A 16,287-nucleotide genomic window follows, 5' to 3' on the forward strand; every position below is an offset into this window, starting at 1 on the left:
ATGAGAAAAATTAACTAAGATCGAGCAGAACTGAAGGAGAGAGAGACATGAAAAACTCTTCAAAAAAATCAATGACTTCAGGAGCTTGTTTTTTGAAATGATTAACAGAATAGTTAGACTGCTAGCCAGACTAATAAAGAAGAAAAGAGAGATGAATCAAATAGACACAATAAAAAATGGTAAAGGGGAGATCACCACTGATCCCACAGATATACAAGCCGCCATCAGAGAATACTATAAACACCTCTATGCAAATAAACTAGAAAATCTAGAAGAAATGGATAAATTCCTGGACACATACACCCTCTCAAGGCAAAAACAGGAAAAAGTTGAATCCTTGAGTAGACCAAAAACAAGGTCTGAAATTGAGGCACTAGGACCAAACAGATCACAGCCAAATTCTACCAGAAGTACAAAGAGGAACTGGTACCATTCCTTCTGAAACTATTCCAAACAAGAGGGACTCCTCCCTAACTCATTTTATGAGGTCAGCATCATCCTGATACCAAAACCTGGCAGAGACAAAACAAAAAAAGAAAATTTCAGGCCAATATCCCTGATGAACATCGATGCGAAAATCCTCAATAAAATACTGGCAAACCAAATCCAGCAGCACATCAAAAAGCCACAGTCAAGTTGGCTTCATCCTTGGGATGAAAGGCTGGTTCAGCATATGCAAATCAATAATTGTAATCCATCACATAAACAGAACCAATGACAAAAACCACATGATTATCTCAATAGATTCAGAAAAGGTCTTTGATAAAATTCAACACCCCTTCATGCTAAAAACACTCAATAAACTAGGTATTGATGGAACAGATCTCAAAATAATAAGAGCTATTTATGACAAACCCATAGCCAATATCATACTGAATGGAAAAAGGCTGGGAGCATTCCCTTTGAAAACCAGTACCAGACAAGGATACCCTCTCTCACCACTCCTATTCAACATAATATTGGAAGTTCTGGTCAGGGCAATCAGGCAAGAGAAAGAAATAAAGCTTATTCGAATAGGAAGAGAGGAAGTCAAATTATCTCTGTTTGCAGATGACATGACTGTGTATTTAGAAAACCCCATTGTCTCAGCCGAAAATCTCGTTAAGCTGATAAGCAACTTCAGCAAAGTCTCAGGATAAAGTATCAATGTGCAAAAATCACAAGCATTCTGATACACCAATAATAGACAGACAGCCAAATCATGAGCAAACTCCCACTCACAATTGCTACAAAGAGAGGAAGATACCTAGGAATACAACTTACAAGGTATGTGAAGGACCTCTTCAAGGAGAACTACAAACCACTACTCAAGGATATAAGAGAGGACACAAGCAAATGGAAAAACATTCCATGTTCATGGATAGGAAGAATCAATGTCGTGAAAATGGTCATACTGCCCAATGCAAATCACAACCACAATGAGATATCATCTCACGCCAGTTAGAATGGCCATCATTAAAAAGTCAGGAAACAACAGACACTGGAGAGGAGGTGGAGAAATAGGAACACTTTTACACTGTCATTGGGAGTGTAAATTAGGTCAACCATTGTGGAAGACAGTGTGGCAATTCCTCAAGGATCTAGAACCAGAAATATCATTTGACCCAGCAATCCCATTACTGGGTATATACCCAAAGGATTATAAATCATTCTACTGTAAAGAAACACGCACATGTCTGTTTATTGCAGCACTGTTCACAATAGCAAAGACTTGGAACCAACCCAAATGCCCATCAGTGTTAGACTGGATGAAGAAAATGTGGCACATATATACCATGGAATACTATGCAGCCATAAAAAAAGAATGAGTTCATGTCCTTTTCAGGGACATGGGTGAAGCTGGAAACCATCACACTCAGCAAACTAATACAGGAACAGAAAACCAAACACTGCGTGTTCTCACTGAGAAGTGGGAGTTGAATAATGAGAACATATAGGCACAGGGAGGAGAACTTCATACACCAGGGCAAGGGGGCAAGGAGAGGGCTAGCATCAGGAGAAATCCCTAATGTAGATGACGGGTTGATGGATGCAGCAAACCACCATGGCACCTGTATACCTATGTAACAAACCTGCACGTTCTGCACATGTATCCCAGAACTTAAAGTATAATTTAAAAAAAAAAATTTGGCTGGGCACGGTGGCTCATGCCTGTAATGCCAACACTTTGGGAGGCCAAGGCAGGAGGATCACCTGAGGTTGGGAGTTTGAGACCAGACTGACCAACATGGAGAAACCCTGTCTGTATTCAAAATGCAAAAATTAGTCAGGCATGGTGGCGCATGCCTGTAATCCCCACTACTCGGGAGGCTGAGGTGGGAGAATCGCTTGAACCTGGGAGGCAGAGGTTGCGGTGAACCAAGATCATGCCATTGCACTCCAGCCTGGATAGAAAGAGTGAAACTCTGTCTCAAAAAAAAAAAAAAAAAAAATCTCATGAATAATTTTATATTGAAAAATTTCATAATAATAACGTTTTGGCTATATAATATAAATAAAATATATTTTGAAATTAATTTACCCTTTTTCTTTTCACTTTTTTAAAAAGTGTGACTACTAGAAAATATTCAGTTACATATATAGTTTACCTTACATTTCTACAAGATGAGATAGACTTCCATATTGCCTACTACCTCTTTTTAGCTATATTCTATATTTTTTCTGCTGTTAGTGCCTTGCGTTATTTTTTAACACATGTATCAGATGTTTGGCACATATAAATCTCATGGTCAGCTAAGACCTTCAAATTCTTCTCATAGACATGATTATCAGGTCATATTGTTCCGTCCTGCATTTGGGCCTCTCTGAAACTAACTGCCAGACTTTGTATAAATTTAATTGTATACTAATTAAATTTGTGTATTCTCTGCTCTTAAATCAAGAGTAGTTGGGTTGAAGACTGTACATATTTTTTCCTCTCAAGTATTATTTTAATGAATATTATTTTAATGATCTGGAAATCCTGAATTTTAGTTCGATTTCTACTGTTACTATTCAAATTAGGAATGACACCCTGTTTAATCTGAGTTTTAAAAAAAAATTGTAAAACATTAGATTGCCCTTTAATAACATCTAATTTCAAAATTCCATTTTTCTGATAAATGAATTCGTATTTCTGTGACGTTTGATAAATTTTTTCCTTAAGAATAAGGGGCCTGAAATGAAAGAAAGCGCCCAACTTTCCCTGGGGGATAACTATTATCAACGGTTTCCTGGTTGGTAAACCAGCTTGTAGAGGTGGGAGATAATTTGTAACATTTGCTAATTTCTGTAGTGTAGCTGCTCCCACCATCTTAACCAACTTCAAGAATCATCTGGCTTGCAAAATTCTAGGAAATTTAAAAATCAACTCTCTCAAATCAATAAGAACTAGCTTTAGTACACCCATTTATTTTGAGCTATAAATTTTTTCCTTGATTCTGCCTGCCCGGTAGCAAAAGTCTTATTCATCCTTCATAATACCAGTTGAACGTTTCTTTTTTCTCTTCCTACTACAGCCATAATAATTGAGAAATGCATAGCTTCACTCTGCTACAACGATCTCCTTGATTATTGCATGTAATCTTCAAAATCTTTCCTTACATACCTAACTGGCCTCATGTCTCTGTTTACTCAGCACCAGCTATGGTTGCCCTTGCACTCCTCAATGAATGTGGCTTTGTTCAACGTGTCCCCGTATCCCTATTTCCTGTCTCATAATAAATCCTTCCCATACTTCCAGGAGTTCTGAAGTTACATGTCCTTCCTAAGTTCTCTCTTGACCCTCTTCCTCCCGTGTAATTTTTCCTTTCTCTTCACATCCATGAAAAATATCCACTATGATTTTCATCTGGGCCTTCATCATGTGCCACCTCATAATTTATGTCATATTATTTTAACCCTTGTATTGATACTTAAACAATTCATGATTTGGTTAACTTCCTGTTTCTTGCACACTGTTCTCAGTTTAGGGACTGTTTGCACACTTCTTTGTTCACTCTAAATTAACTCATGCAGTAGTATGTACAGGGGCACCTTGCACTTCCAACTTTACCTATGTTATCTAGCTTTGTCGCTTTGGACTACTCACTTCATTTTCCAGAGCTTCAGTTTCCTTATCTCTAAGATAGCAATAATGATATTTTCTTTTCAAAATGGTTATAAGAGTACTTATAATATAGGGGAAATAACTTTCATAATGCTGGTACAATAAACTTATTTTTGGCATTACCAAATTTATTATAGCAAATACTCAAGAAGTATGTCTTCATGAAGTGTGTAGAGAGTAGAATTATAATAACCAGAGGCTGAGAAGGGGTGGGAGCCATAAAGAGAGGTTGGTTAGTGGGAACAAAGAAACAGTTAAATAGCAGGAGTGAGTTCTTGTGTTTGGTAACACAGTAGGGTGATGATAGTTAACAACAATTTATTGTAAATTTCAAAATAGCTAGAAGAGAAGATTTGAAATGTTTCCAATGCAAAGAAATGATGAATATGGCTGGGCATGGTGGCTCCAGCCCGTAATTCCAGCACTTTCGTAGGCTGAGGTGGGTGGATCACGAGGTCAGGGATTGGAGACCAGCCTGGCCGACATAGTGAAACCCCATCTCTATTAAAAATACAAAAATTAGCCGGGTGTGGTGGCACGCACCTATAGTCCCAGCTGCTTGGGAGGCTGAGGCAGGAGAATCGCTTGAACCCAGGAGGCAGAGGTTGCAGTGAGCCCAGACCACACCACTGCACTCCGGCCTGGGTGACAGAGTGAGACTCCGTCTCAAAAAAAACCAACCAACAAACAAAGAAATGATGAATATTTGAGGTAATGGATATCCTAAATACCCTGATTTGATCACTACACATTGTATACATGTATCAAAATATCACATGTTCTCCATAAATATGTATAATTATTATGTATCAATAAAAATGTAAATACATAAATAGAAATAGCAAACTGATAGAAGAAAAGTAAATTTAGGTTTGTTGTTAATATTTTAATATGGACCATAGTCTATCAACAATATGTTATTTTTTTCTCTTTATGAATTCTTTATAGAACATCCTGCAAATCCAGACCATACACAATAAGTATTTGAGTGACTCGAATCCACTAAAAGTTGGATATATTAGAATCTGGGGTGTGAACTCTACTTATGTGACACAAGTCAGTTTCACCTATGACAACCAACAATTTATGGAGACAAATTTCATGAGTGACCCTTATAATCAGGTAGGTCTGAAAGGAATATTAGCATATCATAAGTAAATTTTATCGTTCTGCAAAATTATCACCAATAATTTTGCTAACAATTAAAATTATTATCATTGTTATATTCTCGTGTATTAGAAGGTTATAAATATGTGCAATAGATATGTTCCTGAAAAGTTGCAAATGTTGAATCATATTGTAAAATGTGCAACATTAATGGTCTTTCCGGTATAGCCTAGGGGTCATTGATCACTGACCTGATGAGATCCTCTCCATGTTTTTACCAAAGAGACTGTGCTGTGTTTTGATAGATTAGTCTTCCACATTAGCAAAATAAAACTTATTTCTGCTGCAAAGGCTAAAACAAAGGTGATTCCCTAAAGCTGTTGAAGGTTTCCCCCATGCTTCCTGCAGTTATTCATGTCCCTGATCAAACTGATGGATCTTACAGGTGGATGAAAATTGGCAGTAAACTGTGGTAATCGTCAAATGAATACATCCCACCTGTGGTATAAGAGAAAAGGCTGATAAAACAGGGGGACATAAATAGCAGGCCATACTGGAGGATTCTAGAACCTAAAACAGAATTTTGGAAGATGAAATGCCAATAGTTACCAAAGGCAACCACAAAGAAAAAAGTATCTCATTTTTAGAACATAAGACATCATAAACACAGAACCAGCAACCCATAGGGGATGGTTTAGAAAAGTGAAAATGGGGCCGGGCGCGGTGGCTCAAGCCTGTAATCCCAGCACTTTGGGAGGCCGAGACGGGCGGATCACGAGGTCAGGAGATCGAGGCCATCCTGGCTAACACGGTGAAACCCCGTCTCTACTAAAAATACAAAAAAACTAGCCGGGCGAGGCGGCGGGTGCCTGTAGTCCCACCTACTCGGGAGGCTGAGGCAGGAGAACGGCGTAAACCCGGGAGGCGGAGCTTGCAGTGAGCTGAGATCCGGCCACTGTACTCCAGCCTGGGCGGCAGACCGAGACTCCGTCTCAAAAAAAAAAAAAAAAAAAAAAAAAAAGAAAAGTGAAAATGGATAACCATAGTTCTTGTGTTCTGAAAACTGAAATGGGTGCCCTGATGGTATTTGGACTTCGGAAAATGGCCCCTCTGAGCACTCAAATAGATCTTCTCCCTCTAGCCTCTTCTGGGTACTTACCTTAAAGCATTTTACCTGGACTATTGAGTTCAAAACCACTCTTTGCAAGTAATTCCTTCTAGTTAAGATTGTGCACAAAATCCTTGAATACCTTCTTTTTAAAAACTCTATGGCATATCTGATGCCTAGTATGTGCCAGACACGATACTGTCTGGAGTGAGGAAAACATGAAACCAGCTTGCTGTCAAGAGGACTAAAACCCAATGGCAAAGCAAAGAGATTTTAATAAATGTTGGTTTTAATCACAGCTACAAATATTTGTAAACAATAAATGAAGTGAAAAGAAAAGATTTCCAGCATAGGGATTATGCACACAGAGCATCTCTCTGTAACATCTGACCAAAATCAATGTGACCTAACCTAAAAAGGAATGTTTATATCCTATTGCTGGATGTAAACATTTTTTGTTAAATTGTAATTTAAGAGGTGACCTACATGTGAGGTTTAAGTTCCAAAATATGCATTTATATCTCTTCTTTTCTGGCAGACACTAACTATTCAATTGACTAACAAGACTATCAACCTGGAAAAGTTAACTGAGGTTATTTGGATTGATGGTGATCCTGTACTTCCCACTACAACTGAGACAAGCACCATCCCAATGAGTTCTCATCCTTCGCCATCTACTACCAATGCCACCAGTTCTGAGACAATCACCAGTTCTGCCAGTGCAAATACCACCACTGGCACTACTGCTACTGTTCCCATCACAACCACATCTTTCCCAGCAAGTACTATTGGTGTTACAACTGATGCTACTGTTCCCAATACGACTGCCCCTTTCCCGACAAATGCTACTGCTAGCACTAATGCTACTGTTCCTATCACAACCACACCTTTGGCAACAAGTACTACTGGTGTTACAACTAGTACTACTGTTCCTGATACAACGGCTCCTTTCCCTACAAGTACTACTACTGCTAGCACTAATGCTACTGTTCCTATCACAACCACACCTTTGGCAACAAGTACTACTGGTGTTACAACTAGTACTACTGTTCCTGATACAACTGCTCCTTTCCCTACAAGTACTACTACTGCTAGCACTAATGCTACTGTTCCCATCACAACCACACCTTTGGCAACAAGTACTACTGGTGTTACAACTAGTACTACTGTTCCTGATACAACGGCTCCTTTCCCTACAAGTACTACTACTGCTAGCACTAATGCTACTGTTCCCATCACAACCACACCTTTGGCAACAAGTACTACTGGTGTTACAACTAGTACTACTGTTCCTGATACAACTGCTCCTTTCCCTACAAGTACTACTACTGCTAGCACTAATGCTACTGTTCCCATCACAACCACACCTTTGGCAACAAGTACTGCTGGTGTTACAACTAGTACTACTGTTCCTGATACAACTGCTCCTTTCCCTACAAGTTCTACTACTGCTAGCACTAATGCTACTGTTCCTATCACAACCACACCTTTGGCAACAAGTACTACTGGTGTTACAACTAGTACTACTGTTCCTGATACATTGGCTCCTTTCCCTACAAGTACTACTACTGCTAGCACTAATGCTACTGTTCCTATCACAACCACACCTTTGGCAACAAGTACTATTGGTGTTACAACTAGTACTACTGTTCCTGATACAACTGCTCCTTTCCCTACAAGTACTACTACTGCTAGCACTAATGCTACTGTTGCTATCACAACCACACCTTTGGCAACAAGTACTACTGGTGTTACAACTAGTACTACTGTTCCTGATACAACTGTTCCTTTCCCTACAAGTACTACTACTGCTAGCACTAATGCTATTGTTCCTATCACAACCACACCCTTCCCAACAAGTACTACTGGTGTTACAACTAGTACTACTGTTCCTGATACATCAGCTCCTTTCCCTACAAGTACTACTACTGCTAGCACTAATGCTACTGTTCCTATCACAACCACACCTTTTGCAACAAGTACTACTGGTGTTACAACTAGTACTACTGTTCCTGATACAACGGCTCCTTTCCCTACAAGTACTACTACTGCTAGCACTAATGCTACTGTTCCCATCACAACCACACCTTTCCCAACAAGTACTATTGGTGTTACAACTAGTACTACTGTTCCTGATACGACTGCCCCTTTCCTGACAAATATTACTACTGCTAGCACTAATGCTACTGTTCCTATCACAACCACACCTTTGGCAACAAGTACTACTGGTGTTACAACTAGTACTACTGTTCCTGATACAACGGCTCCTTTCCCTACAAGGACTACTACTGCTAGCACTAATGCTACTGTTCCTATCACAACCACACCTTTGGCAACAAGTACTGCTGGTGTTACAACTAGTACTACTGTTCCTGATACGACTGCTCCTTTCCCTACAAGTACTACTACTGCTAGCACTAATGCTACTGTTCCTATCACAACCACACTTTTTGAAACAAGTACTACTGGTGTTACAACTAGTACTATTGTTCCTGATACAACGGCTCCTTTCCCTACAAGTACTACTACTGCTAGCACTAATGCTACTGTTCCTATCACAACTACACCTTTGGCAACAAGTACTGCTGGTGTTACAACTAGTACTACTGTTCCTGATACAACTGCTCCTTTCCCTACAAGTACTACTACTGCTAGCACTAATGCTACTGTTCCTATCACAACCACACTTTTTGAAACAAGTACTACTGGTGTTACAACTAGTACTATTGTTCCTGATACAACTGCTCCTTTCCCTACAAGTACTACTACTGCTAGCACTAATGCTACTGTTCCCATCACAACCACACCTTTCCCAACAAGTACTATTGGTGTTACAACTAGTACTACTGTTCCTGATACGACTGCCCCTTTCCTGACAAATATTACTACTGCTAGCACTAATGCTACTGTTCCTATCACAACCACACCTTTGGCAACAAGTACTGCTGGTGTTACAACTAGTACTACTGTTCCTGATACAACTGCTCCTTTCCCTACAAGTACTACTACTCCTAGCACTAATGCTACTGTTCCTATCACAACCACACTTTTTGAAACAAGTACTACTGGTGTTACAACTAGTACTACTGTTCCTGATACAACGGCTCCTTTCCCTACAAGTACTACTACTGCTAGCACTAATGCTACTGTTCCCATCACAACCACACTTTTTGAAACAAGTACTACTGGTGTTACAACTAGTACTACTGTTCCTGATACGACTGCTCCTTTCCCTACAAGAACTACTACTCCTAGCACTAATGCTACTGTTCCTATCACAACCACACCTTTCCCAACAAGTACTACTGGTGTTACAACTAGTACTACTGTTCCTGATACAACTGCTCCTTTCCCTACAATTACTACTACTGCTAGCACTAATGCTACTGTTCCTATCACAACCACACTTTTTGAAACAAGTACTACTGGTGTTACAACTAGTACTACTGTTCCTGATACGACTGCTCCTTTCCCTACAAGTACTACTACTCCTAGCACTAATGCTACTGTTCCCATCACAACCACACCTTTCCCAACAAGTACTATTGGTGTTACAACTAGTACTACTGTTCCTGATATGACTGCCCCTTTCCTGACAAATATTACTACTGCTAGCACTAATGCTACTGTTCCTATCACAACCACACCTTTGGCAACAAGTACTACTGGTGTTACAACTAGTACTACTGTTCCTGATACGACTGCTCCTTTCCCTACAAGTACTACTACTCCTAGCACTAATGCTACTGTTCCCATCACAACTACACCTTTCCCAACAAGTACTATTGGTGCTACAACTAATGCTACTGTTCCTGATACAACTGCCCCTTTCCCAACAAATACTACTGCTAGCACTAATGCTACTGTTCCTATCACAACCACACCTTTTGCAACAAGTACTACTGGTGTTACAACTAGTACTACTGTTCCTGATACAACTGCTCCTTTCCCTACAAGTACTACTACTGCTAGCACTAATGCTACTGTTCCCATCACAACTACACCTTTCCCAACAAGTACTATTGGTGCTACAACTAATGCTACTGTTCCTGATACAACTGCCCCTTTCCCAAAAAATACTACTGCTAGCACTAATGCTACTGTTCCTGTCACAACCACACCTTTCCCAACAAGTACTATTGGTGTTACAACTAATGCTACTGTTCCCAATACAACTGTCCCTTTCCTGACAAATATTGCTACTGCTAGCACTAATGCTACTGTTCCTATCACAACCACACCTTTTGCAACAAGTACTATTGGTGTTACAACTAGTACTACTGTTCCTGATACAACTGCTCCTTTCCCTACAAGTACTACTGGTGCTAGCACTAGGGCTAGTGTTCCTATTACAACCACACCTTTCCCTACAAATACTGCAGATGCTAACACTAATAATACTGTTCCTAATACCACTATGCCTTCTCCTACAGGTAGTACTACTGTGAGTACTATTGCTACCATTCCCATTTCAGTGACTCCTTCTCTGACAAGTACTGCTGATGCCACCATTAGTACTACTGTACTTATTGCCACTACTCCTTCTCTAACAAGTACTACTGATGTTAGCACTAGTACTACTATTAATGATATAAGTACTCCTTTTCAAACAAATACTACTAATGCTAGCACTAGTACTAATGTTGCTAATATAACTGCTACCTCTCATACAAGTACTGATGATACTGTTCCTAATAATACTGTTCCAATTACAGCTATTCCTTCTTTTGCAAATACTGGTGTTGACACTACTAGCAACAGTTTTTCTATTATGACCACTTCTTTCTCTGAAAGTAGTAATGCTATGGACTCTACTGTTATTATGGTAACCACTTCTCCTACAAGTGCTGATGTTGCTAGCACAAATAATGATGCTTCTGTGACAAATTCTCTTTTAGCTACAATGTCTGCTGGTAATACAACTAGTAATAGTATTTCCATAACAACTACTTCTTTTGGTAATAGTGTTCCTATTATGACTACTCCTTCTCCAAGTACTGATGCTACTACTGCAAGTAATAATACTATTCCTGGCATGACTACTTATTACCAAACTTCTCCTACCACTCCTACCCATACTCTTACTCCTATTTTGAACATGTTTCCAACAAGTAATACATTCACTACTGATAAAATTACTAATTTTACTACCCCTACAAATGCAAACACCATGATTTTCAACACTCTTGATACAAAAAGTACCATGATAATAGATGCTATGGTCACTACTACCAGCACCAAAGATAATATCATAAGTCCAGATACAACAGTTACTTCCACAGACAAATTCACCACACACATCACACAGTTCACTACTCCCCATTCTACTACTACTACAACACTGGCCTTAAGCCACACATCATTAGCTCCTACAAATCATTCTAATCTAGGCACCATGGATATTACTGATGCAGATAACTCCAGCAGTGTTACAGGTAACACTACACACATTTCCGTTTCAAATATCACAACAGTCTCAGACACAATAACAGCTACTGGTCTAGATTCACAGACTCCCCACATGGTAACAAATTCTGTGGCTAGTTATTTACCTATTACTGCAACTAGTGCTACCAAAGATACTACAAGTATTACAAAATATGCTTTAAATACTACCACTCCTGATAGTACAGTACATACCTCTGCTACTGCACCTACTTATATTACAAATGCCATAAATGCTACTCAAGTTCCATGATTACTACTCAAGGCAGGGTAGTTACCTCGTATAACTCCTTCAAACAACTATTACAGATATAGAAAATCAGTTATGAGATACTCTATCTTATGCTACTTAAGTTTTCACAAATGTTAGTACTCTAGCCATAAAAGACACAGCTACTCCAAACACTGTCGTCATTGTAGACATGTTTAGGACGGCTTACAAACCTTGTAGATTTCACCAAAGAAGCTGTGGGTACTTATTTTGCAGCCATAATATGTACTCTTATTCTTTTAAATTATAGTTATTATCCCTATAACTTCATCAGTTAAACTACAGGTGTTTTATATATCCTATATATCCTTACTACAGATTTCACAGGTAACTTTGGTAACTCAGATAACACCACATTAGGCTCTGTAAATACTATTGCCTTAGATGTAGTTATTGAAGTAGCCCAACTTGTTTCTTGGTCACATGGCATAATACCATAACTGAGAGCACTGGTGATACTCCTGGCACTCAAATGGTTTCTATACCAACAGTTATTGATATTAAAAAAACGCACTTTATTTTCCTATGGACTTTTCCAAATGCCATATCTACCAATAGAGTCATTTGCATTACACATACTAATAGTATTATTGCTTCTGAAGAGATCCTAGCTGTAGCTACAGATACAGAAAATGCTACCATTGAAGCTCTTGTGTAACCTTACTTCAGGCACTGAAATAATTTAAATTATAAATATTACATGTGGGTTTGACTATCATAGAAAATAAAATTATTATAGATCCTAAAACATAAATTCCTGAACGTTGTAACCATTATTTCATAGGTACTACTAATACTCTTACTACAGATTTTATAAGTACTTCCACTTGTAGACAGTGGAGTATTCTCAGAAACTTAGAATTAATCTAAATTATGAGATAGTCTTAAAGCCTCACTGTTACCACCAATGACTGGCTCTGATTCTAGTATAAATCAGAAATTACCCAGACAGAGGTGAGAACGTAAATATACAGCATAAGGAAAACAGCCTCCACATTGGAATCAGAGTTCATAATCTTATTTGCATTTTCTTCTATTAAAACAAGCTTTTCCCTTATAATTTCACTGTTCAGACTCTCCTTCATTGTGTTAGGGTTTTCAGTCTATTCCTGGTTTTTCATATCCAAATTCATCGTTCATCCTTGATCCATTCTTTTCTTAGATCACTCAGACCCCATGAGCAGACCCATGGTCATTACCAAATCTGGTCAGTTGGATACTATTGTAGGTTTAACCCTAGGACAGTGTTCTCAAAGTTTAGTTCAGGGATCCATGGGGTTCCCCAAGACTTTCTGGGGCACACAGGTTCTTCAAATCTACTTTCATAATGATACTAAGTTATTTGTTTTTTCAGTTTTATTGTCTCATTAGTGTATAGTGGCACTGTCCAGATACTCTATGCCATATTGTGTCATAATAGATGAATATAGAAACAGAAAAAAGAATCTAGCTGTCCTCTGTTAAGCTAGACATTAAACAGATTTACAAAATGTAAAATAATGCCATTCTTCTCACTAATTTTTTTTTGCTTTGGAAAATATAGTTATTTTTCATTAAAAACATATTTATGTTATCACAAAGTGAATATGTTATTGTTTATGAATGAAAAATAAATATTTAAAAAATATTTTACAAATGACTCAATTTTGATTTCTAATGCAGTAAATATTAGCAGATATAACCCACATAAATAAAGCACAGTGCCCTCACCAAATTTGAATGTAAAGGGATTCTGAGGCTAAAGAGTTTGAGAACAACTTCCTTTAAGTGGGCAGAAACATTGTATTTCCACTCTCGTGTCCTTGTCAAGTGTAGTATCAACTTCCCCAGCATATAGGTACTCCAGCATCTGTGACTTACTCCACATGAATATCTTCCACTGTCTACAGACACATCTGCCCAGCTTTTTGATCTGCCAGCCCAGCTGTACTATTGTCCAGACGATTTGATGGTGCTCCAGATGAGGGGCACAGGTTCATCAGTCAGCAACATTTGCCTTTTGGAATCTACCCACAAGCTACAGTCCTCTGAACAAAGTTGATAGACCTTATTCTTGTATATACATGACTCTTAAATTGACCTTCCAACTCAAAACAAAACTCAAAATTCTATGGGCTTGGTCACAGACTCCCTCACTTTTAACTTTACTGAGGGAAACTTAGTGCGTTTGTCTTGTTGGCACCACAAACTCTGATATAGGACAAAGTGCTCTGTGTGCTAAGGCACCGTGAGATTCTGCTGCCAGCCCACCATACCAGTGCTCATTCACTGACCAACAACTTCTCTTGAAGCAGCTGGGATTTGGAAAACTGAAGATGAATCTGCTTGAACAAGCGTAGTTCTGAAGCTACCAAAGTCCAACCTCTTAAACACGTAAATGGAACATAATTGAAATCATGGAATTTTGAAAAGGTAAGAAATACTCTGAATATACAAAAGTCTGGACTTTGGTCAGATGTTTGAAGAGACTTGAGAATTGAAACTCAGGAGTCAATGTACAAGTAGTGGTCCTGGAACCAGGTTCAGAAAACATGACAGCAGTGTTGGCACACTAATACTACCATTGGCAACATTAGCAAAACCTGTGCGTGGACTCTGATTTACAAGGTCTAAAGAAACTCCTAAGCTCCATAATGACTGGCCCCACTGGGTCACCCACATATGTGATATTAATTTTGTACTAATGATTATAACTCATTTTCTAAGTATAAAGAAATTTACTTTTCTACACTTCTGGTACTTGACACATTCCTACCTTCACCATTACCATGGACATCATTATTATTACACCTAAAATTTTTAGTTATTAATTTAAACTTCATTTTCTGGTATTCCAAGCATCACTATGTAAACACTATTCATATTGACTATTTAAGAGATGCCACACATAGTGCATGGTTAATTTTTCAGTGAGGAATACAGATGACAGATGTTTTGAATTAACAGGAAACTCACTGGGAGTCTAGAGGTATTTAGGAATATGTCAAGGAGTAGGGGAAGCTGGGAGGTACCCTATAGCACAAAAGAAAGAGTCATGGAAAGTCTTTCAGTTGGGGAATGAGTTGGACAAAGAGACTGACTTTATATAGTATGATTAGGAGATATAAAATAATCCACTATTTCTACAGGAGGAGCATTGTGAGAAGAGACAAGATTTAAAATATATCAATTTCCATCACCAAACTTCAGTGTGTATGAGATTAGACATTCAAATGAGGGTTGAAAGAGTATTCATGCCAGTAAAGGAACTTATAGGGCTAGAGCACGCTTTGGTTTTCACATCCCCTTCCCCATGGGGAGTGGAGTGGTGCTCTGTGTGAAGGGCACTGCAGAAGAACTGCTCATGGAGATTAACAGTGCCTGTGAGGAGCTGGGACTGGCATCTCACTCAAAGCTGGGCACTCGCTGAACTGCAGGATCTCTTGCCCCTCACTCCCACCAGGTGATACAGTGGAACATGGGCAAGGTTTTCAGAAACCTCATCATGCATCTCCCAGAGTGTGGAAGCCAATGAAATCACAAAGAATGGCGCTAGGAGAATTCCAAAGGTGGCAGGGATTGGAGACCCTGCAGTAGTGGATGTGGAGCCAGGGAAGTAGTGGTGCAACCTGGACTCAACAGTGTTCAATGGACAAGGAAGCTGAAGCTCCTCAGATGGGTGTGAGGAGACGGCTGGACTAGGGCTGTCATGAAGCAATCTGTCCAGTGGAGAAGAGACTCAAGTGATGAGAGATCGTGGATGGACTTCCAAGAATAGAAACTAAGTTTGTAGTGGGGAGAGGTCAAAGTAGGTCATGCAGATTGCATCTCACCTCACGTTAGATGCTGCACCAGGAGTCTCTGAAAAATTCACTAATGTGCCTATGAGAAGAAATCAACACTGGGGTCCTCTCACACTGAGGGTACCCAAGGATGCCTTGCCATAGCAATCCATCACATGGGAACCTTTGTCTTTTCCTTTAATTTCCATTGGTTGTGAAGGATACCCGGAAACAGTCAAGGAAGAGGAGAAGGAGAATATGGAAGTGTGAAAGCATAGACCATAATCCCCTTCCTCACTGCTGGAGGTGGTCTCTGGGGAAGCAGAAAACTTGACATGGATGTGAAAATGACATACCGATTTAGATGATACAAATTCTTGAAAACTTCCAAATGACCAGAAAGTGATGAGGTCTGTTGACTGGATAAGAAAAGAATTTCAACTTAGCATTGAGGAAGAGGGGCTAAGATTAAGAAAAAATGAAAAGCCTGAGAATACAGAAAAGACAT

At 39.1% G+C, this 16,287-nt stretch overlaps 1 protein-coding gene across 1 annotated transcript in view; it reads left to right on the forward strand.

Moving 5' to 3' along the window:
* Positions 1–12,420, forward strand: part of MGAM2 (maltase-glucoamylase 2 (putative)) — a 107,712-nt gene extending 95,292 nt beyond the window's left edge. Inside the window, exons 46-49 of the mRNA XM_073009421.1 lie at positions 5,036–5,209; positions 6,841–7,078; positions 8,279–8,728; positions 10,520–12,420. Coding sequence (XP_072865522.1) covers positions 5,036–5,209; positions 6,841–7,078; positions 8,279–8,728; positions 10,520–12,000 — 2,343 coding nt within the window. The 3' untranslated portion in view covers positions 12,001–12,420. The remainder of the gene's footprint in view (positions 1–5,035; positions 5,210–6,840; positions 7,079–8,278; positions 8,729–10,519) is intronic.
* Positions 12,421–16,287: the final 3,867 nt, after the last annotated feature.

This window comes from Chlorocebus sabaeus, chromosome 21 (genome assembly GCF_047675955.1).
Source record: "Chlorocebus sabaeus isolate Y175 chromosome 21, mChlSab1.0.hap1, whole genome shotgun sequence".
Classification (NCBI taxonomy): Eukaryota; Metazoa; Chordata; class Mammalia; order Primates; family Cercopithecidae; genus Chlorocebus; species Chlorocebus sabaeus.